The following is a 22,307-nucleotide window of genomic DNA, read 5'->3' on the forward strand; positions in this document are numbered from 1 at the left end:
ACCTGTCTCTTCCTTTTCCTCACCCTCAGGTGGCACTGCTACAATATGCAGATTTTCTTGAAGACCCTGACAGGAAGACCATCACTCTCAAGGTTGAACCCTTGGATACAACAGAAATTATAAAGGCCAAGATCCAGGACAAGGAAGGAATGCCTCCTGACCAGCAAAGATTGATCTTTGCTAGCAAACAACTGGAAGATGCATGTACTTTGTCTCACTAAAACATTCGAAAGGAGTCCACTCTTCATTTTGTGTTCAGACTTCATGGTGGTGCTAAGAAAAAGAATAAGTCTTACACCATTCCCAAGAAGAACAAGCATAAGATAAAGAAGGTTAAGCTAGCTGTCCTGAAATACTGTAAGGTGGATAAGAACAGCAAAACCAGTTGCTTTCATAGGAAGTACCCTTCAGATGAATGTGGTGCTGGCCAGCCACTTTGACAGATATTATTGTGGCAAATGTCGTCTGACCTATTATTTCAACAAACCAGAAGACAAGTAATTGTATACCAGTTAATGAAAGATATGATGCAATGAACTAAAAACAACAAAAATAAAAAACAAAGAAAGATAAAGGACACTCTGTAATGATAAAAGGGAATGACAAAAGGGTCAATATAAGAAGTGGCTATTATACCCACTAACATATATGCACCCAATATAGGAACACCCAAATAAATAAAAGAAATACTAACAGAAGTAAAGGGAGAAATTGACAGGAATACAATAATAGCAGGAGACCTTAACACCCCACTGACATCAATGGACAGATCTTCCAGACAGAAATCAATAAGGCAACAGAGATCTTAAATGATACAATAGAACAGTTAGACTTAACTGATATTTTCAGGACATTACATCCAAAAAAACCCCAAAATACACATTCTTTTCAAGTGTACATGGAACATTCTCTAGAATAGATCACACACTAGGACACAAAACAAGCCTCAACAAATTTAAGAGGAAAGAAATTATTTCAAGCATCTTTTCTGACAACAATGGCTTGAAACTAGAAATCAACCACAGAAAGAGAAATGAGAAAAAAACAATTGTATGGAGACTAAACAACATTCTACTAAAAAAAACAATGGGTCAATGATGAAATCAAAGAGAAAATTTAAAAATACCTTGAGACAAGTGACAAAGAAAACAGAATCATACAAAATCTATGTGATGCAGCAAAAGTAGTTCTTAGAAGGAATTTCACAGCAACACAGGCCTTCATCTAAAAGCAAAAAAATATCTTGAGTAAACAGTCTAACCTATCACCTAAGAAGTAGGAAAAAAAGAACAAACAAAACCTGAAGTCAGTAGAAGGAAGGAAATAATAAAGATCAGAGAAGAAATAAACAAAATAGAGATTTAAAAAATAGAAAAAAATCAATAAAACCAAGAGCTGATTTTTTGAAAGGGTAAACAGAATTGACAAACTTCTGTTCAAACTCATCAAGAATAAAAGAGAATAAACAAAATAAGAAATAACAACTGATAGTGCAGAAATAAAAAAAATGAGAATACTATGAAGAGTTAGATGCCAACAAATTGGACAAACTAGAAGAAATGGACAAGTTTTCATTGTCCACTAACAAATGGACATCAAGAAGAAATGGAATTAAGAAGAAACAGAATTTGAACAGACTGCTCGTTAGAAGTGAAGTAGAATCTGTAATATGTAAAAGAACAAACAAACAAAAAACCTCTCTGCAAACAATAGTCCATGAACAGATGGCTTCACTGGGGAATTCTACCAAACATACAAAGAATAACTTATACCAATCCTTCCCAAACTATTCCAAAAGATTGAAGATGAGGGAACACTCCCAAAGTCACACTATGAGGCCACTATTACACTGACACCAAAACCAGACAAAGATACTAACAAAAAAGAAAATTATAGGTCAATATCTTTGATGAATATAGATGCAAAATTTCTCAAGAAATTATTAGCAAACCAATTCCAACAATACATAAAAAGATCATGCACCAAGTTGGATTTATTGCCAGGGTCACAAGGATGGTTCGACATACCAAATCAATCAATGTGACACACCACATCAACAAAAGAAACAAAAACCACATGGTTATCCCAATAGGAGCAGAAAAAGCATCTGATAAAATTCAATGTCTGTTCATGATAAAAACTCTTACCAAAGTGGGTTTAAAGGCAAAATATCTCAACGTAATAAAAGCTATTTATGACAAACCCACAGCCAACATATGACTCCACAGTGAAAGGCTGAAAGCCTTCCCACTAAAATCTGTAACAAGGCAAGGATGCCCACTCTCACCACTTTTATTCAACACAGTATTGGAAGTAATATTCCTAGCAATCAGGCAAGAAAAAACAAGGTATCCAAATTGGAAGGGAAGAGGTAAAACTATCCTTATAAGTAGATGACATGATACTATATATAGAACACCCTAAAGACTCCACATGAAAACTCTGAGAACTAAGAGTATACAGCAAGGCAGCAGGATTAAAATACAGAAATCAGTTGCATTTCTTTACACTAACAATGAAATATCAGAAAGGGAATGTACAAAAACAATCCCTTTTAAAATTGCATTAACAAAATAAAATACTTAGGAATAAACCTCACCAAGGTGATGAAAGACATAAGCTGAGCACTGTACAACACTGATAAAGGAAATTAAAGATGATTCAAAGAAATGCAAAGATATCCCATGCACCCAGATTTGAAGAATTAATATTGTTAAAATGTCCACACTACCCAAAGCAATCTACAGTTTAATGCGATCACTATCAAATTTTTCACAGAACTAGAACAAATAATTCTAAAATTTATAAGGAATCACAAAAGACCAAGACTTGCCAAAGCAATTCTGAGGAAAAGAACAAAGGAGGAGGTACAACCCTCCCAGACTTCAGACAGTACTATAAAGCTACAGTAATCAAAACAGCATAGTATTGCCACAAAAAACTGATATATAGATTAATGGAATATAATAGAGACCCCAGAAATAAACCCACACACCTATACGCAATTAATCTTCAATAAAGGAGGCAAGACTATGCAATGGAGAAAAGACAGTCTCTTCAGCAAATGATGTTGGGAATCTGGACAGCTGCAGGTAAACCAGTGAAATTAGAAGACAGCCTCTCACCATACACAAAAATAAACTCAAAATGGCTTAAAGACTTACATATAAGACATAACATCATAAAACTCCTAGAAGAGAACATATGTAAAACATTCTCTGACATAAATCATACCAATGTTTTCTTATGTCAGTCTCCCCAGGCAATAGAAATAAAAGCAAAAATAAACAAATAGGACATAATCAAATATACAACCTTTTGCACAGCAAAGGAAACCATAAACAAAACAAAAAGACAACCTACAATGGGAGAAAATATTTGCAAATGATGTGAGCAATAAGGGCTTTATTTCTAAAATATACAAACAGCATACACAACTCAACAATAAAAAAACAAACAACCCAATTGAAAAATGGGCAGAAGGACTAAATAGACATTTCTCCAAAGAAGACATACATTGGCCAACAGGCATATGAAAAGATACTCAAAATTGCTAATCAGAAAATTCAAATCAAAACTACTATGAAGGGACTTCCTAGGTGGCGCAGTGGTTGGGAGTCTGCCTGCCACTGCAGGGGACACGGGTTCGATCCTTGCTCGGGGAGGATTCCACATGCCACGGAGTGGCTGGGCCCATGTGCCGCAACTGTTGAACCTGCGCTCTGGAGCCCGTGAGCCACAACTATTGAGCCCACGTGCTGCAGCTGTTGGGGCCCATGCGCCTGGAGCCTGTGCTCCACAGTGGGAGAGGCCACCACAGAAGGGAACCCAAACACCACAATGAAGAGTGGCTCCTGCTTGCTGCAACTGGAGAGGGCCCATGTGCAGCGTCGGAGACCCGATGCAGCCAGTAAATGAATAGGTGAATACATAAATATATGGGGGGAAAATAACCTACTATGATGTATCACTTCACACTGGTCAGAATGGCCATCATCAAAAAGTCTACAAATAATGAATGCTGGAGAGGGTGTGGAAAAAAGGGGGACTTTCCTATACTGTTGAAGGAAATGTAAATTGGTATAGCCACTATAGAAAACAGTATGGAGGTTCCTCAAAAAAATACAAATAGAGTTGCCATATGGTCCAGCAATCCTACTCCTGGGCATATACTCAGACAAAACTGTATTTCAAAAAGATACATGCACCCCTATGTTCATCACAGCACTATTCACAATAGTCAAGACATGGAAGCAACCTAAATGTCCACTGACAGATGAATGGATAAAGAAGATGTAGTAAACATATACAATGAAATACTCCTTAGCTATAACAAAAGAATGAAATGATGCCATTTTCAGTGACATTGATGGACCTAAAGACTATCATAATAAGTGAAGTAAGTTGGAAAGACACAGACAAATACCATATATCACTTATATATGGATTCTAAAATATGACACAAATGATCTTATCTCCAAAACAGAAACAGACTCACAGATGCAGAGAACAGACTTGTGGTTGCCACAGGGATGGAGAGGTGGGGGAGGGACAGATTGAGAATTTGGGATCAGCAGATTAAAACTATTATATATAGAATGGATAAACAACAAGGTCCTACTGCATAGCATAGGGAAGTATATTCAATATCATGTAATAAACCATAATTGAAAAGAATATGAAAGAAAAAACATATATATTGTACAACTGAATCACTTTGCTGTACACCAGAAATTAACACAACATTGTAAATCAACTATACTTCAATATAAAACCTGGTATCTGATGAGAATATCTGCTGAAAATACCTGTTGCTAAAAATATGCTCTACCGGGGGGAAAAGGGTCAACCCTTTCATGCAATTTGAAAAAAAACAATCAAATTAAAAGCAATTAAACTTAGGTGTCTTATAAAAAGAACATGTGAGAATGTTCTGATGTGCATACCTGAGGTACGATGGACATTTTCTTCCTTAAATTGTGAAGTCCAGTGTTTCTTGTCAAAATGCTATGAACCCAAATCCTACCTGTGGGTTCTGACAATCGAAAGAGCGCGGAGATGAGGGAACTTTTCCCGGCTCCTGTTCTTCCCACAATGCCAACCTATAAAGAGATCCAGGAGGGATTAAGAATTAACAATGTGCAACAAGCCTAGGAGAAATCCTGGTTATTGAAGATGAATTTTAAAAATTCTATATAGAGTATAGTTTAAATATTTCTCAACCATGGCACTAACAACATTTGCTATACATATGGAACATCACAGCACTTCAAAACGCATTTTACAAACCAATTTTTGCAATCGCACCTTAGAAAGACACATGTGAAGTATCAGTCTATTTATTAAAACCAAAGCAGAGAGAAATTAATTGCACTAACAGCACCATCAAAGAATCAATATAATGCAGGTAAAATGCTGGTAAGGAATGAAGCTGTATTGTAAAAACTAGCTTTTAACTGTCTGCATTCAAATATGTATACAGAAACTGGCCTTTTTCTTTTTTTTTTTCTAAACCAATGAGCTTGCCCAACTGATGATTCCTGGTGGAAGCTTCTCAAGAGATGATTTCATCTCTGATTTGGAATCTGGAATTGGTGAGGGGTGTGAGACATGCTTTCAATAATTTGTAAATTAACTCAGTAAATTTTAAAAACTCAAGGCTTTAAACAGGAAGAACTAGACCTTTCTGAAGGCAGATTTTATGTTGGGAACATCTCATATTTTCTCATTTGAATACCTCCAAAGTTTCAAAACTTAATCTTTAAAAGCAATAATGACATTAAAAAAGAGAATTTATCTTTATAGAGATTAAACACAAGAAAATTGGCTTCAGTTAATTTATCTTTGTAGCCATTTTGTATCTTATGGTAAATTGTAATTTTTATAATTTAGATGGGCCACTCTCTGTATATAGGAAGATTTTAGTGCATATATATGTGGTTCATATGTTCTATGTACAGGCAGACCTTGAAGATATTACGGCTTTGGTTCCAGACCACCACAAAAAGTGAATATCGCAAAAATAAGGTGAATCATACAAATATTTTTGTTTCTCTGTGCATATAAAAGTTATATTTATACTATACTATAGTCTACTAACTGTACAATAGCATGTCTAAAAATCAGTGTATTGATACATACCTTAATTTTCAAATACTTTATTGCTAAAAACTGCTAACCACCAGAGTGTTCAGCAGATTGTAGTAACATTAAAGATCACTGATCACCATAACAAATATAATAATAATGAAAAAGTCTGAAATACTGAGAGAATTACACAAAGTGAGCAAATGCTATAGGAAAAATAGCACCAATGAACTTGCTTGATGCAGAGTTGGCACAGGTGTTTAATTTATAAAAAATGCAGTATCTGTGAAGCACAATAAAACCAGATATGCCTGTATTTCTGGGTGTTCTCATATATAAATTGACACACCTCAGGACACAGGTGAGAACGGTGTCTGTGAGAATGTGTATAGTTTCCCATGCTACCAGCTCTAGTGAAACTGATTCATGTGTGCAAACTGGAACATTTGCAGACTTTGGGTAAAAGGGCCAAGATATGCAGGGGCACCAAGGGCTGCTCATGACCACAGGACTGTGAGCTCCAAACTCCAGTGGGGAGAGAAAGAGAAAGGCAACTCAGAGAAAACCTGGCTTTGGCTAGTTCTACCATTCAGTCATCAAAAGTAGAGTCTGAAAGTCTTTCACAGTCACTAATGGGTTTTACCAGTTGCCAATGGAGAGTATCACCAGTATCAGGAAATTTATATTCCTAACACAAAAGACACATGAAGAAAAGCTTATTTTAGCTGCTTTGTGACTGCCTATTTCTGTTTTTCCAAGAGAGCCAGGGTTGGTCTCTGACTGAGGCAGGCTGGGACCTGGAACCCTTTGCTGCAGTGCTTGCATCTGGACAGATGTCCCTTCAAGCAACAAAATACAAAGAAACTATAAGGGACTAAAAATAACTGTGCATGCAGTTGGAGAAAATTATGGACAACAAGATACAAAAAGACCAAAAAACCCAACTGCTACTTCTGAAGAGCTGGGAGCAAAAACAGGGTACTGTGCATGCCCCCTGCAAACAACACAACTAAAGGGATAGGCAAAGCACCTAAGCTACCCCTCCACCCCAACCACTGGATCCCCCCCACCCTTATTACATATAAGGAACCAGCTTGCCTCACCTCCGAGAGAAAGCTAGGGAACCTGTTACATGTTTTCTCTCCCTCCTGCTACAGCAGGGCCCCCCAAATAAAGCCTTGCCTGAAATTCTTGTCTGGCCTCTTAACAAGTTCAGTAACATGAGGAGCACACCAACCTGTTAGACATTTGCACCTGGATCTCTTTTCACACATCAAACTCGACATTATCAACACCCAGTGCCCCACACAAAACAGCCCCTTCCTCTGACTTCTCCACTTTCATCTCATTACTTCTTTCCCAGGCTCATAGGCTCAAGTGTTCACCTTACTTCCAGCTTTCTCTGAGTCCAGCATGGTGCCAAGCCCTAAAGACTCTACTCCTGCAATGTTTCATGACCCAATACCTCATTTTGATGACCACATTCACCACCTGAGTGCCAGGCTGCATTACCTTTTAAAAAAGAAAATAAACTCTTTTCTTAATCATGATCAGTGCAAATGAATTAGAAAAGCAAATAAATACTACCCATCACCCCAGCACTCTGATAAAACCATTCTTAAGATATTGATGTATTTTCTTTCTAGATTTGAATGTGTTCTTTTTTTTCCCTTTCTTTTTCCTTTATTTCTGTGTATGTGTTCTCATGTATTTAAACAAAATGGGATTAATATGAACATACTGTTATAATCTGTTTTCATTTAGCATTTCAAAAACATATTTATTTTAATGGCTATATAATATTACAGTGTATATGATCATTTATTTAACAAATCCCCTATTGGTGGATATTTAGGTGTTCTCCCATATTTTGCTATTATAAATAACTCTGTGTTATATATTCTTGAAGCTAAATCTTTGCAAACAAAGCTAATTATTTTCTTAAGGTAAATTTTCAGATGTGGAATTGCTGCAAATCATGTATGAATATTTTCAAAGGAGCCTGTTAAGTACTGCCAACCTACCCCTCAGAAATATGATACCATTTTCTGCTCCCATTCGTTTCCCTAAACGTTCAAAAACCTGGGTGTTATAACTTTGTTCTGACATCAGTTTGATTCCAAAAAGTGGAATCACTTTCCCATGACCTCTTGCTGGAGGCACAACAGGCTCCCTGCCTCCTGCACCTTCCCACTCTGTTCCACATGTACTCACTTCTCAGATTAAACTCCTGAAGGATGGCTTTGTGCCTGTCATGTGCCCCAGGAAGTCTCTTGTACAAAACTGAACTCACTAACCTCTCCATCCTTCATCTCCATGAGTCAGCTTCATTGGGGTTACTAGGTAGTTATGAGGGTTGAATGTGAAAGTGTGTGTTATACACCTGGTAGTTCTTTTTCTTAAATGCTCTGCAGGTGCCTGGTTCTTCATTCACTGAATCAGGGCATCATGCCTTTGCTCATGCTGGTCCCACCTCCCAGAATGACTTTTACAAGCATTTCCACCTGCTGAAATCCTAACACAAGTCACTAAGTGTGTTTCACATGCCTAATTCCTTGGAAATGCTCTACCTGTCCACTCATGTGGACTTCTCCCAACACTAACGGATGTTATATCATCTTTTTCTAAACTTCTATAAAAAGTGTGATGGCCTTCTATCTTACAAAGCTGATACAGGCATTTTCTTGTTTTTTTCAACTGGATCATATGTGTTGACAGTGGGATCTGTATTGGATTTGCCACTGTATTATTTGTATTATCTGTGGTGTCCTGAGACAAAGAGGCTTCTGTAGGGAGCTGAGGTTTTTAACTCAGACTGGAGAAATTTATGGATAATCTATTATCATATAGTTTAGATATATGATAAGCTGGACAGAGACATAGACATGGCAGAGAGATCGTATAGCCATAAATACAACTGCAAATGGCCAATGCCTCATTTTCACAGGACAGATAACAATGTAGGCAGCATAAGTGTTTAAGGTCATTTTACACCCTATGAAAATGACAGCTATCTTTGTCCAAGCATTTACTGTGTGCTGCTTTCTATGCTGGGTGTTTTATGAGTACTATTTTGTTTAAGTTGCACAACAACCCTGGAGGTTACGTCCTATCACTTCCATTTTGCAAAACAAAAGATTGAGGCTTATAAGATTAATTAGTCTGCCTGAAATAACAGAGCCCATAAGTGGCAAGATGGGACTCAAAACCATGTGTGTCAGCCTCTTTTCCATTCTGCTGATGGCCTCCTTATCACATGGTTGGCCTGGCACCTTATTATGTCCCTCTGTCTAGTTAAAACAGGGAAAGTGGGGTGAGGTGTGGTTGCAGTTAAAGGAACAGTCCTACCATATAGATCCTAATGCCAGACAGTTAAAGCATGATGTGGATATGGGTGCTTATAATGTGGTGAGTGGAATAAGAGGGGTGATAGCAGAGAGCAAAGAGGGAACCTGAAGTCAGGTGGGCTGGCTGTCAGAAGGAAGAACCAGCACCCACAGCTGGGCTGGGAGAGAAACCTGCAGCTAAGTGGGGCACATGGTGCCTGGGAAACAGGCCAAACAGACCTAGTGCTCTGCTTGGGGCAGCAAGACTCATATTTGATCCCATCAGCTGGTGAAAGAGGCTCGCATATACTGCTATGCTGGGCTGTCTCTGACTCTGGGCCCAGCCAGGGCCAAGCCTGTGGTGAGATACCTCTAGTCCCTGCAGGAGGTTGGTGTGGGGAAGCAGGATGAAAACTGCCTGTGATGAAGACAGACTCCACTGAAAAGATGCAATTAAATGCATTGGAATCACACAGAGTTAGATAATAATGTAAAGGTGTGATTTGCAGAATATAAAAGTAAATAAATCTGTAGGGTAAGTAGCATGGAACTTTTTAGAGCCCCATGCTCAGTCACTACAGGGGTTTGGGTGATTCATGAGCTCAATTTCAAACTACTAAAGGATGTTTCTTGGACATCACAGGTTATCAGTCATCAAAACTGCCTATGGAAGACAAAGGACTTTACTGGGAGGTCTTGTTCAAATGTGATGCTGAGTCAAGAGGTTTGGGTGGGCCTGAGATTCTGCATTTCTAAGAAGCTCCAGGCGATGCAGGAGCTGCTGGCCCTGGCACCGCAGCCTGAGTCACGAGGAATTAGGAGGCCGGCAGGGGACGTGGGACAACCTGGGAGTGAGGGGAGGGGTTGCTGAGAAAATATTATGTAAAAAAGGAGAAAATGTAGGAAACCAATATTTTTGTACATCATAGCAAGGTCTGGTAAACATCTGTAAAAATATATTATCCAAGTAATAGCTCTGAGTAAGAAAAAAAATAACACACCAAAATCAACCTACCTCTAGAGACGGAAAATGCTTTAAAATGGCCCAGTACTTTCTAAAATGCTCAAATCAACCACAAATCATTTAAATGAAAATTTAATTCAGTCTGTGTTTAGAATCTAACTGGGAAGACTAGGATACTATTTACCTCATTTTGCCATTTCTTCCATGAATTAGAAACCTGCATAGCACTGATTACTTTTTCTGATTTACTCTAACTTCCATGAATTGGGACAGCCTAAGAAATGATGAAAAGAGAAAAGGCCCACTCCTGCTGGGTTGACTCATTCCCATGCCCTCCCTGCAGCAGCCTATCTCAATCAAATCCAATACCAAATGGGTGTCCCGGAGTAACGGCAGCTGGGACAGGTGTGCAGGAGAGGAATCCTGGCATGTACACAAATCACCTCTTGACTATGCTGCCAGGGTATAATCTCCAAACATAGAAATGAAGCTAACAGTGATACTGTGAGTGGACTGAGACACAAGTCAAAAGTCAAGTTACTGCAGTTATTAATTCAGTCTCCAAAATCAATCTTCCCTCATACATTTTAGAATCTCAGATAATCCTATGATTTGGGGATTTTAAGATAAAAGAAAACAAACCTGTTATGTTTTTAAGTTGTACTACAGAGTTTCTTAGATAATTCATATTTTTGGCTTTGGGGGAAATTTAAGACAAGTGCAAATTAACAGAATTACGTTTACAAAAGGAAATCTGATAAACACATTGTCTCCAAGTAAGCAGACATCACTTACAGTGCTCTTAGGGACATGATTTCATTAAAATTGCAGTTAATGTTTTCCTGACACAGCAGTGCTCATCTTCCTCCTGACCCACAGTGAAACTGGAAGTAATTAGGAGCGAGCTTTTGCCCTCTGACTAACTGAAGCTGCTCTCCGGGTATCATTTGAGCATTAAGTTGAGTATTCTCTTATGTTACAAGGGTATCATTCATTAAATTATGGCTATAGTCCACTAGATGGGTCTGTGATGGAAAGAGCGATTCTTAAAGTATTTAACACCGTTAGGTAATTGTTGTCTATAGAGTTGTTTTGCGTGTGTGTTTTGTTTACTGGTTGCTCACACCTGTGTGTTACTCACTCACCCTCCCAGCCAACAGTCCCTCAGCATTGTCCCTGTGCCCTGCAGAATACCACATTCCGGGGAACAGAGATGAAAATAAGATGCTCCCTGATCTTAAGAAGCCTCAGGGTTCTATGAGATATAGACCCAAAATTACAAAGCATGCCATAGATGTTATCTTTTATTTTAATTGTGATAAAACACACGTAACCTAAAATTTACCAACTTAATTTTTAAGTGGATAGTTTGGTGTTAAGTACATTCACATTATTGTGCAACCAACCTCCAGAATATTTTTTGTCTTGTAAAACTGAAATTCCATACCCATTAAACATCAACTCTTCATCTCCCTCACTCCAGTCCCTGGCAACCACCATTCTACTGTCTGTTTTTATAAATTTGACTTCTCTTGGAACCTCATATACAGGAATCATACAGTTTTCATTCCTTTTGTTTCTGGATTATTTCATTTAGCATGATGTCTTCAAGGTTTATCTATATACTGGAATTTTCTTTCTTTTTAAAGCTGAATAATAATATTTCATTGAAAGCATATACCACACTGAAAGGATTTGTTTGTGCATTCATCTGTTGATAGATACTTGGATGCTTCCAACTTTTGGCTACTGTGAATAATGCTGCTATGGACATAGGTGGACCATAAATGCTATCTTAAAAGAACATATAAGATGCTAATGAAAAGTTGAGGATCTTACAAAAGCAGATGCATTAGAATTAACTCCAAAATTGAGGAGACTTTCACTAGCCACATGACAGAAGGGAAAGGTCTCTGAGGTAGAGGGGCAGAGGGTGTACACTGGAAGCTGGGAAGATGTGGCACTTTGAGAGAACCTACACACTACCTGAGTGTAGCGGGTATGTGAATGGTAGGACTTGAGGCTGGAGAGGTAGGTGAGGGAAGAGCTTCCTACTACCTTATCTGCTATGGTTTAGTCTCTTCTTCAAGAGCCAACCCTAGTCCCAGCCAAGGGCCGCAGGCTGAGTGTGAAAGGAACACTGCCAGCAGACTTTGAGCAAATCTCTGGGCCCTGCCTGCAGCTGGGGCTCTGGTTTCTCACTCCTGACTGAGTCATGATTCTGGGCTCTTCTCTGATGGCCACAAGCTGATCACACAGTCCCTGTTTGAAGTGGACTTGAGGTTACGCTACGGTTCCAGCAGCAGCTCACTCAGGCTAGTTAGGATCAGATCTGTGCTTCAGAAAGAAGCACTCTGCGGGTGAGAGGGCAGGGGGATGATGGCAAAGTGTGGGTTAGTGGAGGACAAGTCTACGGAAAGGGCCAAGGGACAGAGGAGGAGGCTGCAAACTAAGGATATTATGGGAGGAAGAGATTTCAAAATTACAAAGAAGAAAGGATCGAAAGGAAAGATATTGGAGAGTTAGGGACAGGGAGCCACGGTTGACTTCCCAGACTCCACATGAATAATCAGGTGTCACATATAATATCCTGGGTCAGGTTAAGCTCCAGCCCCAGAGCCTAGGGCCCACCAACCAACCACCGTGATGCAGTTCACGACACAGGGAAAGAAATGCTGTTATCTCCATTCCATGGTCAGTTTCCAAGAAAGATTCACTTACGATGTCACTGATCTAATCTGCATCCATGAGAAACAAACAGTCCCCCGACACACTGACAAGGAAGCCAACAGCAGATGCAGTGCTAAATTTTTAGCTGGATTTTGAAGAGGCAAATGGCTTAAGCAAACCTTTTCTCTTGATGCGATGACTGCTGTCAGGTCCTTCAATACCACAGGCCCATCTAAGGTGTACCTGAAGTTAACACGGTCAAATGTAATCCTTCCTTCATTGGACCAGGTTGGCGGTGGACGATCCTTATATTCCCAGGGAGCTTCTTCCTCAAGGTCTGTATATTCAATCACTCTTTCTACTGAAATCATCTGGAACATACATGACATCACGTGGGTTGAGGAATGGAGGGTCTTGTTTATGGATGTTCAGAGACTGTAAAAGAGATGTTCTGCTTTTATATATACATAGTTGGTTAAGGATATCCCAGGTCTTATCATCCGCAAGTAGGAGTTTGATGAGGCCTCTGATGGTCTGCAAAGTTTTTCATTGTCTTGTAACTCTTTCACTTAGGATTTCTTCTTTAAAGATTATGTTAAAACTAAAAGAATTACAGAACTGATACTAAAATTTTGTTTATCTACTTTTCATATACGGATAAAAAAAGAGAATTTTGTCAAAGAAAAGAATACTTATGGACACTAATCAGTGATGTGTGGCTATAGAAGGACCACCTGTTATAGATGAGCAGAACTGGATGGTCATCAAACCTCATTTTAATAATTAGTTACTTTCTACGCTATTAGGAGAAAGAAATGGAAAGATTTCATTTTTATTGTTTTTCTCCTTTTAGGAGAAGGTACAGATACACAAAAGAGGAGCTAATTTACATATTGACTAAGGCCTCCTAAACAACCATAATTTGGTGCCCTGACAGTACATTCTGAGAGGGATCTTATCCTACCAGAAAGAAGAGCCACCAGCAAATTTGGGTGTTCAACACAGACAAGAATAAATGCTAAAATGAGGGGGGAATACCTATTAATTAAACAATAAAAAACACCAAAATACTGAGTTCTTCTTTTACCAAGAATGAGGAATGATCTATTAAACAAAAATAAACAAGCGCCTAAGAAATTAGCATATATTCTCTCTAGGATTTCAGAACCTCCTTCCTACAGAGACATTTATTATACTTGAAGACAGCTTCTGATAGATATAAAATCTGCTGACATGACATACATAAGATTGAGAAAAAGATGTATATATTTTATTTTACATTAACTTTAAAGAGATGGAGGAGGATATAAAAAACTCTGTTAGCTACAATGTAAAAATAACAATTTTAATATTTTACATAAGAATTGCCTTTATGCCATGTAATGCCAAGGAGACTTGAAAAGGCTAAGAATGTTAAAGTAAACATCACCATATTCTGAACTTCGATGCTCTGCCTGACGCACCACTGGAACATCCATGTGAGCATGAGGGCGAGAGACAGCACCAGGCCAACCTGCCCGGGCTTCAAACCTAAATGAGGAAGAAGTGGAATAAAGTCAGTGCTGCTCTTAACCCTAAGCCCCACTCCTTCTGTCACTTTATTAACAAGACTCCTTTATAATATTTAAACCATTTGCATGTAAAGACTGTATTACTCATACTTTTACTATCTGTTGATTGAGACCATGATACAGTGAAAAAACCCCCACTATGAATTCAGAAAGACTATCAGATGAGTTTATTAATCAAACAGGATTGACATACACTTGACAGTATTATACAGATGAGAAATCATGTCATTATTCTGACTTCCATCATTATGGTTTCCAAGAACCATTATGTAATTTCACTTTCTACATCCAAGGCAGCTACAGTTGAAACCACAAAAAACAAGTGTTCTTAAATCTAGTGTTCTTAAATCTAAAATACTACTCTCATTATTCCTTATTAAAGATTTTGATTCAATGCTGTTACTACAGAATAGTTAGAGATGATGAATTCTTGGCACACACACCAACACCTGCTCATCTGGCACCCACACAGCAGTGAGGATACTCTTCTTTCCTACAGAGAATCTTTCTCACCTCCATGAACTAGGCATCTACAACCAAGAGATCCAAGTAGCCCTAAAGCTAAAACCTAAATCCCTAAACTAGACAAAAGCTTAATACAATAGTAAACTTCGTTCTCTCCTCCGAACTACAGGACATTACCTGGAATGTTCAGAAGCTCAGCTTGCTACATGTGCATAGACCTCAACCCAAGAGAGAGACAAAGACAAAAGGTCTCCTCAAGACACAAATGACTTTATATAGACCACAGTGGGAATCATATGTTACAAATGCTTTTATACAATTCATTAGAACGAAATAGTACATATTAGACAAGATGGCAAGAGTTTAATTTAAAAAATGTAAATGAAGCTAAAAGTTGTAATCATACCACAAACAGTTTCACATCTGTACTTACTTTCTGCCAAAATCAGGGATACAAAGGCAACAACAGTGACAAAGATGGCACAGAGGGCATCCAGATGCACGGCGAGCCATTGGGATGTGGTCAGAAGCAAAAACCAAGCCTCTGGATGTGTGAGCCGTAATAAGCACAATAAATAAGAAGAAAAACCATGTTAGCTGCTTCCAATGAGGAAGAGCATTTTGCTCAGTTGAGCTACAGAAGATTTTTACACAAGGTAGGACAGCAAAGTTATACACCCAAGGAGTCTGAAGATTCCAGAAAGCTAGGTTTTGACAGAAGACAATGTGTAGTACACATAGGAATCAGTCCAGGGGCTTTGTGGGAAGCATGCACTGAAAAATTCAACCCACAGGTTATAAACAGAAATACAATTCTAATAGAAAGATGGGAAAATGGTCTCATTGGTGCATTTTCTGCAGTGCTGGGCCTCAACGTGAGGCTCATTCTCTCACAGTGTCGAATGTTCCCAGTTCTCTGAAAGCAGAGCACACAGCTCACACTCTGTTTCCAGTACCTTCTTCACTCACTACAGGGTCCTGCACAGTGTTTATTTTAGGAACCAGTATCTAAATGACCATCAGCTAAAAGGATCTGCATGTAGCTTTCAAAATGCCACTTTGTCTTCAAAATACAATACAGATTGGAGACATAGGCCAGGACTTTATAGATTTAGAGGAAATTATGAAATGTCTACCTAGAAAAAAACTTCACAGATATGAAAAATAATACACATCAAGTGGGCAGCAAATCTGGTCATCAGGAAATTATTTTCCTCAATCACTTCTGCTGCCCTGCAGGCTCTGAGAGTCAGCAAACTACAATCTGTGGGCCAAGAATGGCCCACCACCTGGTTCTGTAAATAAAGTTTTTTTGGAACCCAGCCAAAGTCATTTGCTAATGTATTATCTTTGCCTGTCTTTGTGCTACAACAAGAAAGTTGAAAAGTTATAACAGAGACAGTACGGCACACAAAGCCTCAAATATCACTATCTTGCTCTTTGCAAAAATAAAAAAAGTTTGCTGACTCCTGCCCTAAAAAGACAGAAAGCCACAGGGCACAATGATGGAAGGACAATGTAAATCACTCAGGGGAGAAAAGCAGGGGTATGACAGGGAAAAGGGGAGCACAGACGGGATGCTGAGAGGAAGGGGTGCAGTAGGCAGATGTGCAGAGGGGAACATGGGGCAGCACAGAGAGAGGTGTGGGCCAGCAAGGCCACCTGAGAGTGAGGTCAGGCCTCAGAAGACAGCACACACCATCCTTTAAAATCATTTCCAGAATCCTACAGACCTGAATGCAAATCCTGCTGAGCATCGAACAGTTCCTGAAACCTCTGTTCGGCTTTGTACGCCCGGATGGTCCAGAGTCCTCTGAGAGAAGATGCTAAGTGGGAAAATACCGGGCTCTGTGCTGGAGAAGCAGAGACAAATAAATGACAAAGAAAGTCAGCGAGGCTGGATGCAAGGAAACCAGCTGCCTCCCATGCTCTGTGGTCCCACGTCCCACCAAAGGGCATACCCAGGGCTTCCTGGTGGGCTGCCTGGGGGAGGAGGGATGACTCTCCTTCTCGAGAGGATCCTCCATGTAACCTTCAAAACCCTGTTCACACTAAGCTTCACTTTAATGACCTGGAAATGAAAGATTCTCTTTGAACCTGTTTTTGACCAAATTCAAATCTTGGCTAGATTTAGATAAAGAAATTCTTTACCAGCTCATTCATCAAGGTCCTCCTCAAACATGCCTCCCTCCAAATTCTTCCCTGATATATCTCCAGTTGGAAATTGTTCACTATTTTTTAAAAAAATATATTGAAGCATAGTCGATTTATAATAATGTGTTAGTTTCAGGTATACAGCTAGTGATTCAGTTATTTTTTCTGATTATATTCCATTACAGGTTATTACAAGATATTGAATAAAATTCCCTGTGCTATATAGTAAATCCTTGTTCTTTACCTATCTGATGTCCAGTAGTGTGTGCTTGTTAATCTCATACTCCTAATTTGTCCTTCCTTTCCTCTCTTTCCCTTATGGTAACTGTAAGATTATTTTCTGTCTCTGAGTCTGTTTCTGTTTTGTATATAGATTCATTTGTATTATTTTTTAGATTCTACATATAAATGATATCATATAATATTTGTCTTTGTCTTACTTTATTTACTAAGAATAATATCCTTCTAGGTCCATTCATGTTGCTGCAAATGGCAACATTTCATTCTTTTTTATGGTTGAGTAATTACTGTACACTAATTTTTGTGCCAGTAGCATTCCCAAATTTAATTCTCCATGAGAATCCTTACCACACTGAATTGTGATGAGCTACCTGGGTGTTTTCTCCACCTTAGATTAGTAATTTAAGGCCTGGGATAAAGTCAGTATATCCCCCAAACTGGACCAGTGCCAGGCACAGCACAGGGGCAAGATAAGTAAGGTGAACGGACAGTCTGTCGTCTCCCTGCATCCTGGGACTTTCCCTGCACCTGCTCCAAGAGTCTCTTTGCAGGTCATGGAGCACCCGGGTACTGCACTGCCCTTGTGCCCACAGGACCCACACAGCCACGGTGTCTCTGAATAGTCTTGACTTCTGCTCCAGGAACCTGATGGATGTTTTTATAACTACCCTGCTGGATACCTGCCCTGGTGTTTGGAGGCCACTGTGGCATGTGACACGGACATCACTCTTTTAAAACCAGACAGTGGCTTAGTGGCCATTCTCATTTGAGTGAGAATGTGGGTTTGGGGCCTGGTGTCACATGACTGGCCATGCGTTCCCTGCCATCTTCTCTAACAGCACACTGACCACGCGCACCAGGGTCAGGCTCCTGTACCTCAGGGAACAGGTGGGCTGCAGGCTGCTGCGCAGGGAGGACCCCTTACGGTTTTCATTCCCCACCACGAATGAGGCTGCAACTTGCTATTTTCATGGGAAGATTGTGAGCTTGTGACCTCCGTCCTGGATGAGTGATAACTTGTGCTTCATCAACAGGAAATACTGACATCATTTTGTTACCTGTGCATCTCCTAGAGAAGACCTGTTAGTAAAACCTAGGTGTTTAGGGGAAGTTAAGATCACTTATCTTGCACGAGGCTACAGAGACTTTATAAAATGATGGTGAAAAAGAATCAAGGGGGAAAAGTTCAAATTATTTTCAGGGCCTGACTCCTCAGCCCAGTGTCCGAATGCCTGTCTGGGTGACAGTTCAGTCACTACCAATGTGCATGTGGGCACTGCAGGTGTGTGTGGGGAGTGGGGGGCAGGGGGAGGTACAAACGGGCAAAGACACAGAACCTCCTCTTATGCTTACTGTCCCTGGTTCTACAAGCAAAGAAGGAGCAGGTTTCCTTCTATGAGACACTGGGGCTCAGAGAGGGTGGGAAGCCCTGGGCTGTGGGAGGACAGCCTGGGCTGTGGGCCAGCTGACCATCCACTCAGTCCTGGAGCTCTTTCCAACTGGAATGTCTGATCAGGAAACTTAACTGTGAGGGGCTCTCACCTGTGATACTGCTGTAAGGAAAGAAATCTTCTCTGAACCAGGACATGATCTAACATTTCCCCTTCGTACTTAATTCAGGCAAAGAGCCAAAAGTGATTCGGTGGTGGTTTTGGTCATCCAGTTGTATGCCTGTGTTCTTATTCCAGCATCCACACTGCTCTCTCTTTCCCTTCTACTGAGTAACTTTTTATTTTATCTTCCTATAACTTTGCACTTTAAGATGCAACATGAATACAGAGTGAGCTCATTCTCCATAAAAGAAAGGCTGGGAGCTCTGTACAAGCCTTTCTGCACCCCAGCCAGTGTCCCATCCTGGCCCCAGAACTCAGTCAGTCTGGAAACAAGGTGCTTACAGGGATGGCAAAGGTGCATTTTGGGGCCCATTAGCTTGTCGAGAGGATGCCAAGAGTCCAGCTCCAGAGAGCGTAGAAAACTCACTAGAACCAGGCTCTCATTTCCAGAGCAAATGTTGTGACGTCAACACTATTCATCACAGGCAAAGCTTCTGAGAAGAAGCAGATGGAGCTGTTCACCCCGGGAGAGTCCTGAAATGAAACTTCAGCTTGGCCTCCCTCACCTGCTTCCCTCAGCTGGAGATCAAAGCTGCAGGTGATTCTCTCCAGCAGAGATGGAAGTTGGGGTCGACTTTAAAAATCAGCGTCACCCCAGCTTAAACACCAGGGAACCCAAAGACCCCATCACCTACCTCACCTCATACCCAACAGTTAAAGTGGTCCAGAGGGAATCTGGACCCATGAAAAGCCATCCTGTTTCTTTCAAAGCCCACTTAAGGCTGAGCAGGATGTGAACATGAGCGAACTGGAGAGTCTGGAGAGAAAATGAACTAGTGCAGAGGGAGAGGGGATGTCGAGGCTCTGGTGTTATCTTGCCCAATGTAGCATCCTTTCGCCACAAGACTGAGCTCCCTATCTTGAAGCAGACCATGTACCAGCCATGACATCAGTCCACAGCCACAGACGTGTAATCCTACAGGTCACAAGACTGACAGCTGCATTTTCCACAACCCTGAGGACTCTTGGGGACACATACCCCAAGGGCTGCAGATCTGCCCTGGCAGGGGGAGGGCAGGGAACTGCATGCAAGCCCTGCTACACGTTATCATTCATGCTACGTGAGACTTGCTAGTTGTTCATATGTTCTTTATTCCCTCATGTTCAAGGTTCCGGTGTCTTTGGTAGTAGCCTACAAGCACTTTACAAGCATTGACTCAAGATATCCTTATGAGAACCCCAGACACTGAGGGATTAAGAACACTCATTTCCCAAGATTAAGTAAATTAACCATCCTAAGGGTAGAGCTGGGTGTCAGATCCAAATCTGTCCTATTCCCAAAGCTGTGCTTTTAATCACAGCTGCAGTGTCTTAGAGGGAGGATAATCAGGGTTAAGGATGCCCATGTGTGATTAGCATTTTTCTCCAGACTTTGTTATTTATGTTCAGAAACCCCCCAAATCTTACTCAGCTAATATCCAACAGCCTTCACCACTACTAGATATCTTATTAAGCACTGGAGGTTGAAAAAAGTCCCTGGGAATCTGGCATGAGAGCCCCTTAAAACAGCACACTGGAGGATCTGAGGTCGGAATACACGTGGCACACGTGCTAACCCCTATACTAGCAATGCCTGTGGCAGACATTGCTAGTTGATCACAGCACACTTCAAACAGAATCTGGATATGGCTTCATCATTCAGGCACTGTCAAATGAAGAGCTGGCTAGAGAAAGGCAACCAAACGCCATCCTGGTTTTATGCACTGTTCTGTGACTATTGCTATGCTCACTTTTGTAAAAATGCACTCAATAAACCCCTTGTAATCAGCTGCAAGTTTGTCATTAAGATGACAAATGTCAGCCTAAGCTTCTAAAGGCAGCTAAGCAGTAGGATCTTAAACTAAACCTCAGGACTTTAATATCCTTCAGAGCACAAGGATGAAGCAGGTTATGCCTTCTGGCCACCGCAATTAGATGTCCTTCTTTTTACCGTTGGCTCTAGCAGTGACCTTAAGATATACTATCAGTTACAGAAAAATAGCAGTATTATTCATGGCAGAGACCCACTACCTAGAGAGAGAACATAAACAGTTCTAATCAACTGCGTCCCACATTCAGTTATCTGGGTTGCGGAGGAGGGGGGATCTGGGTTGAATTTATTGTCTAACACTGTTGCAGCCTACCAGGACACAAAACCCCCAATATTACACAAGGATGGTGCCAAAATTCTCAGACTCTCCTGATCAAACACTGAGAAAATCTGGTACTACTTCTTCAAAAAAGCCTCAGGAGGTGCCCTTCTCTCCAATGCCATATGGATGGGAAGTGGCCCTCACCCCAAGCAAAAATCTCTGTCAAGTGTTCCCTCTGGAACAATCCCTCTTTGAATATACCAAAGATCTGCTTTATAACAAAACTGCTGAATGACTCCATTTCATGAGCAGCCTCAAATCATAAAACATCTGAAGCCTTGTCTATACAGAAGACTGGATGGGTCTCATCACTTACTTTTCTACCTCCCCAGGTCCTACCATCCTACTAAGTCACATCAGCAGAACATCACACACATCTGGACTTTACTGCTCTGCCATCCATCCAAACACCTCAAAAAACCAGACCTCATAGAAGTTTAGCTGGTTCTCTTGATGACTGATAAGTTTTCAATAGCTTTTATGAAACTGACAACCACTATCCATTATGCAAATACTTAGGATAAATTCCTCTTACAAGTTTATTATTAAAAACAAAACACTCAAAGGCCACAATAAAAAATCTCCTTTGTACTGATGAACTTAGATTTTTTTCCACTTAGTAGATACTAACAACTATGGGACTCAATATGTTTCTCTTCTTGGCTTCATTTCTAGAAAATTAAGTTGGTATTAATTTGCAGTAACTATCCATGGTTGAGGTTTCTGATACAAACATCTTCCTTCCTTCCTTTTTGGCTATTGTCCTCAAACCTTTTTAAAAAATATATAACAATTCTACTTTCTTTATGGTTTTTTTGTTTTAATATTGATGAAATATGTTTGTGCATTAGTGAGATAAGCTCTGAATTATTTCATCCTCTGTGATTACCTGTAGAATAGAATGGTGAATCATAAAATGTGTTCCCCATGATTCTAAAGCTAGAAAGTTGGATGGAGTAATAGACTAAATGCCTACTGAATGGATCTGCCTCCTGTGTCCTCCTAAGGGGATTATTTTCAGCATCATTTATATGAACAGCCTTGGAGAGGGGGGACCACAAACAGTGTGGCATCACCCCAAATAC

The 22,307-nt window shown here is 40.1% G+C and overlaps 1 protein-coding gene and 1 pseudogene across 2 annotated transcripts in view; one reads left to right on the forward strand and one right to left on the reverse strand.

The window, feature by feature from the left end:
* The window catches only part of LOC130835676 (ATP-binding cassette sub-family C member 4-like), a 175,740-nt gene that overhangs the window by 36,574 nt on the left and 116,859 nt on the right, over positions 1 to 22,307 (reverse strand). For both annotated transcript variants that reach the window (XM_057707374.1, XM_057707373.1), the window contains 5 exons: positions 16,817 to 16,936; positions 15,517 to 15,627; positions 14,477 to 14,577; positions 13,227 to 13,418; positions 4,947 to 5,102 (listed from right to left, as the gene is read on the reverse strand). In XM_057707374.1, the coding sequence (XP_057563357.1) occupies positions 4,947 to 5,102; positions 13,227 to 13,418; positions 14,477 to 14,577; positions 15,517 to 15,627; positions 16,817 to 16,936 (680 nt within the window). The remainder of the gene's footprint in view (positions 1 to 4,946; positions 5,103 to 13,226; positions 13,419 to 14,476; positions 14,578 to 15,516; positions 15,628 to 16,816; positions 16,937 to 22,307) is intronic.
* On the forward strand, positions 46 to 501 carry LOC130835677 (ubiquitin-40S ribosomal protein S27a-like; annotated as a pseudogene).

The sequence above is a fragment of the Hippopotamus amphibius genome, chromosome 14 (genome assembly GCF_030028045.1).
Source record: "Hippopotamus amphibius kiboko isolate mHipAmp2 chromosome 14, mHipAmp2.hap2, whole genome shotgun sequence".
Classification (NCBI taxonomy): Eukaryota; Metazoa; Chordata; class Mammalia; order Artiodactyla; family Hippopotamidae; genus Hippopotamus; species Hippopotamus amphibius.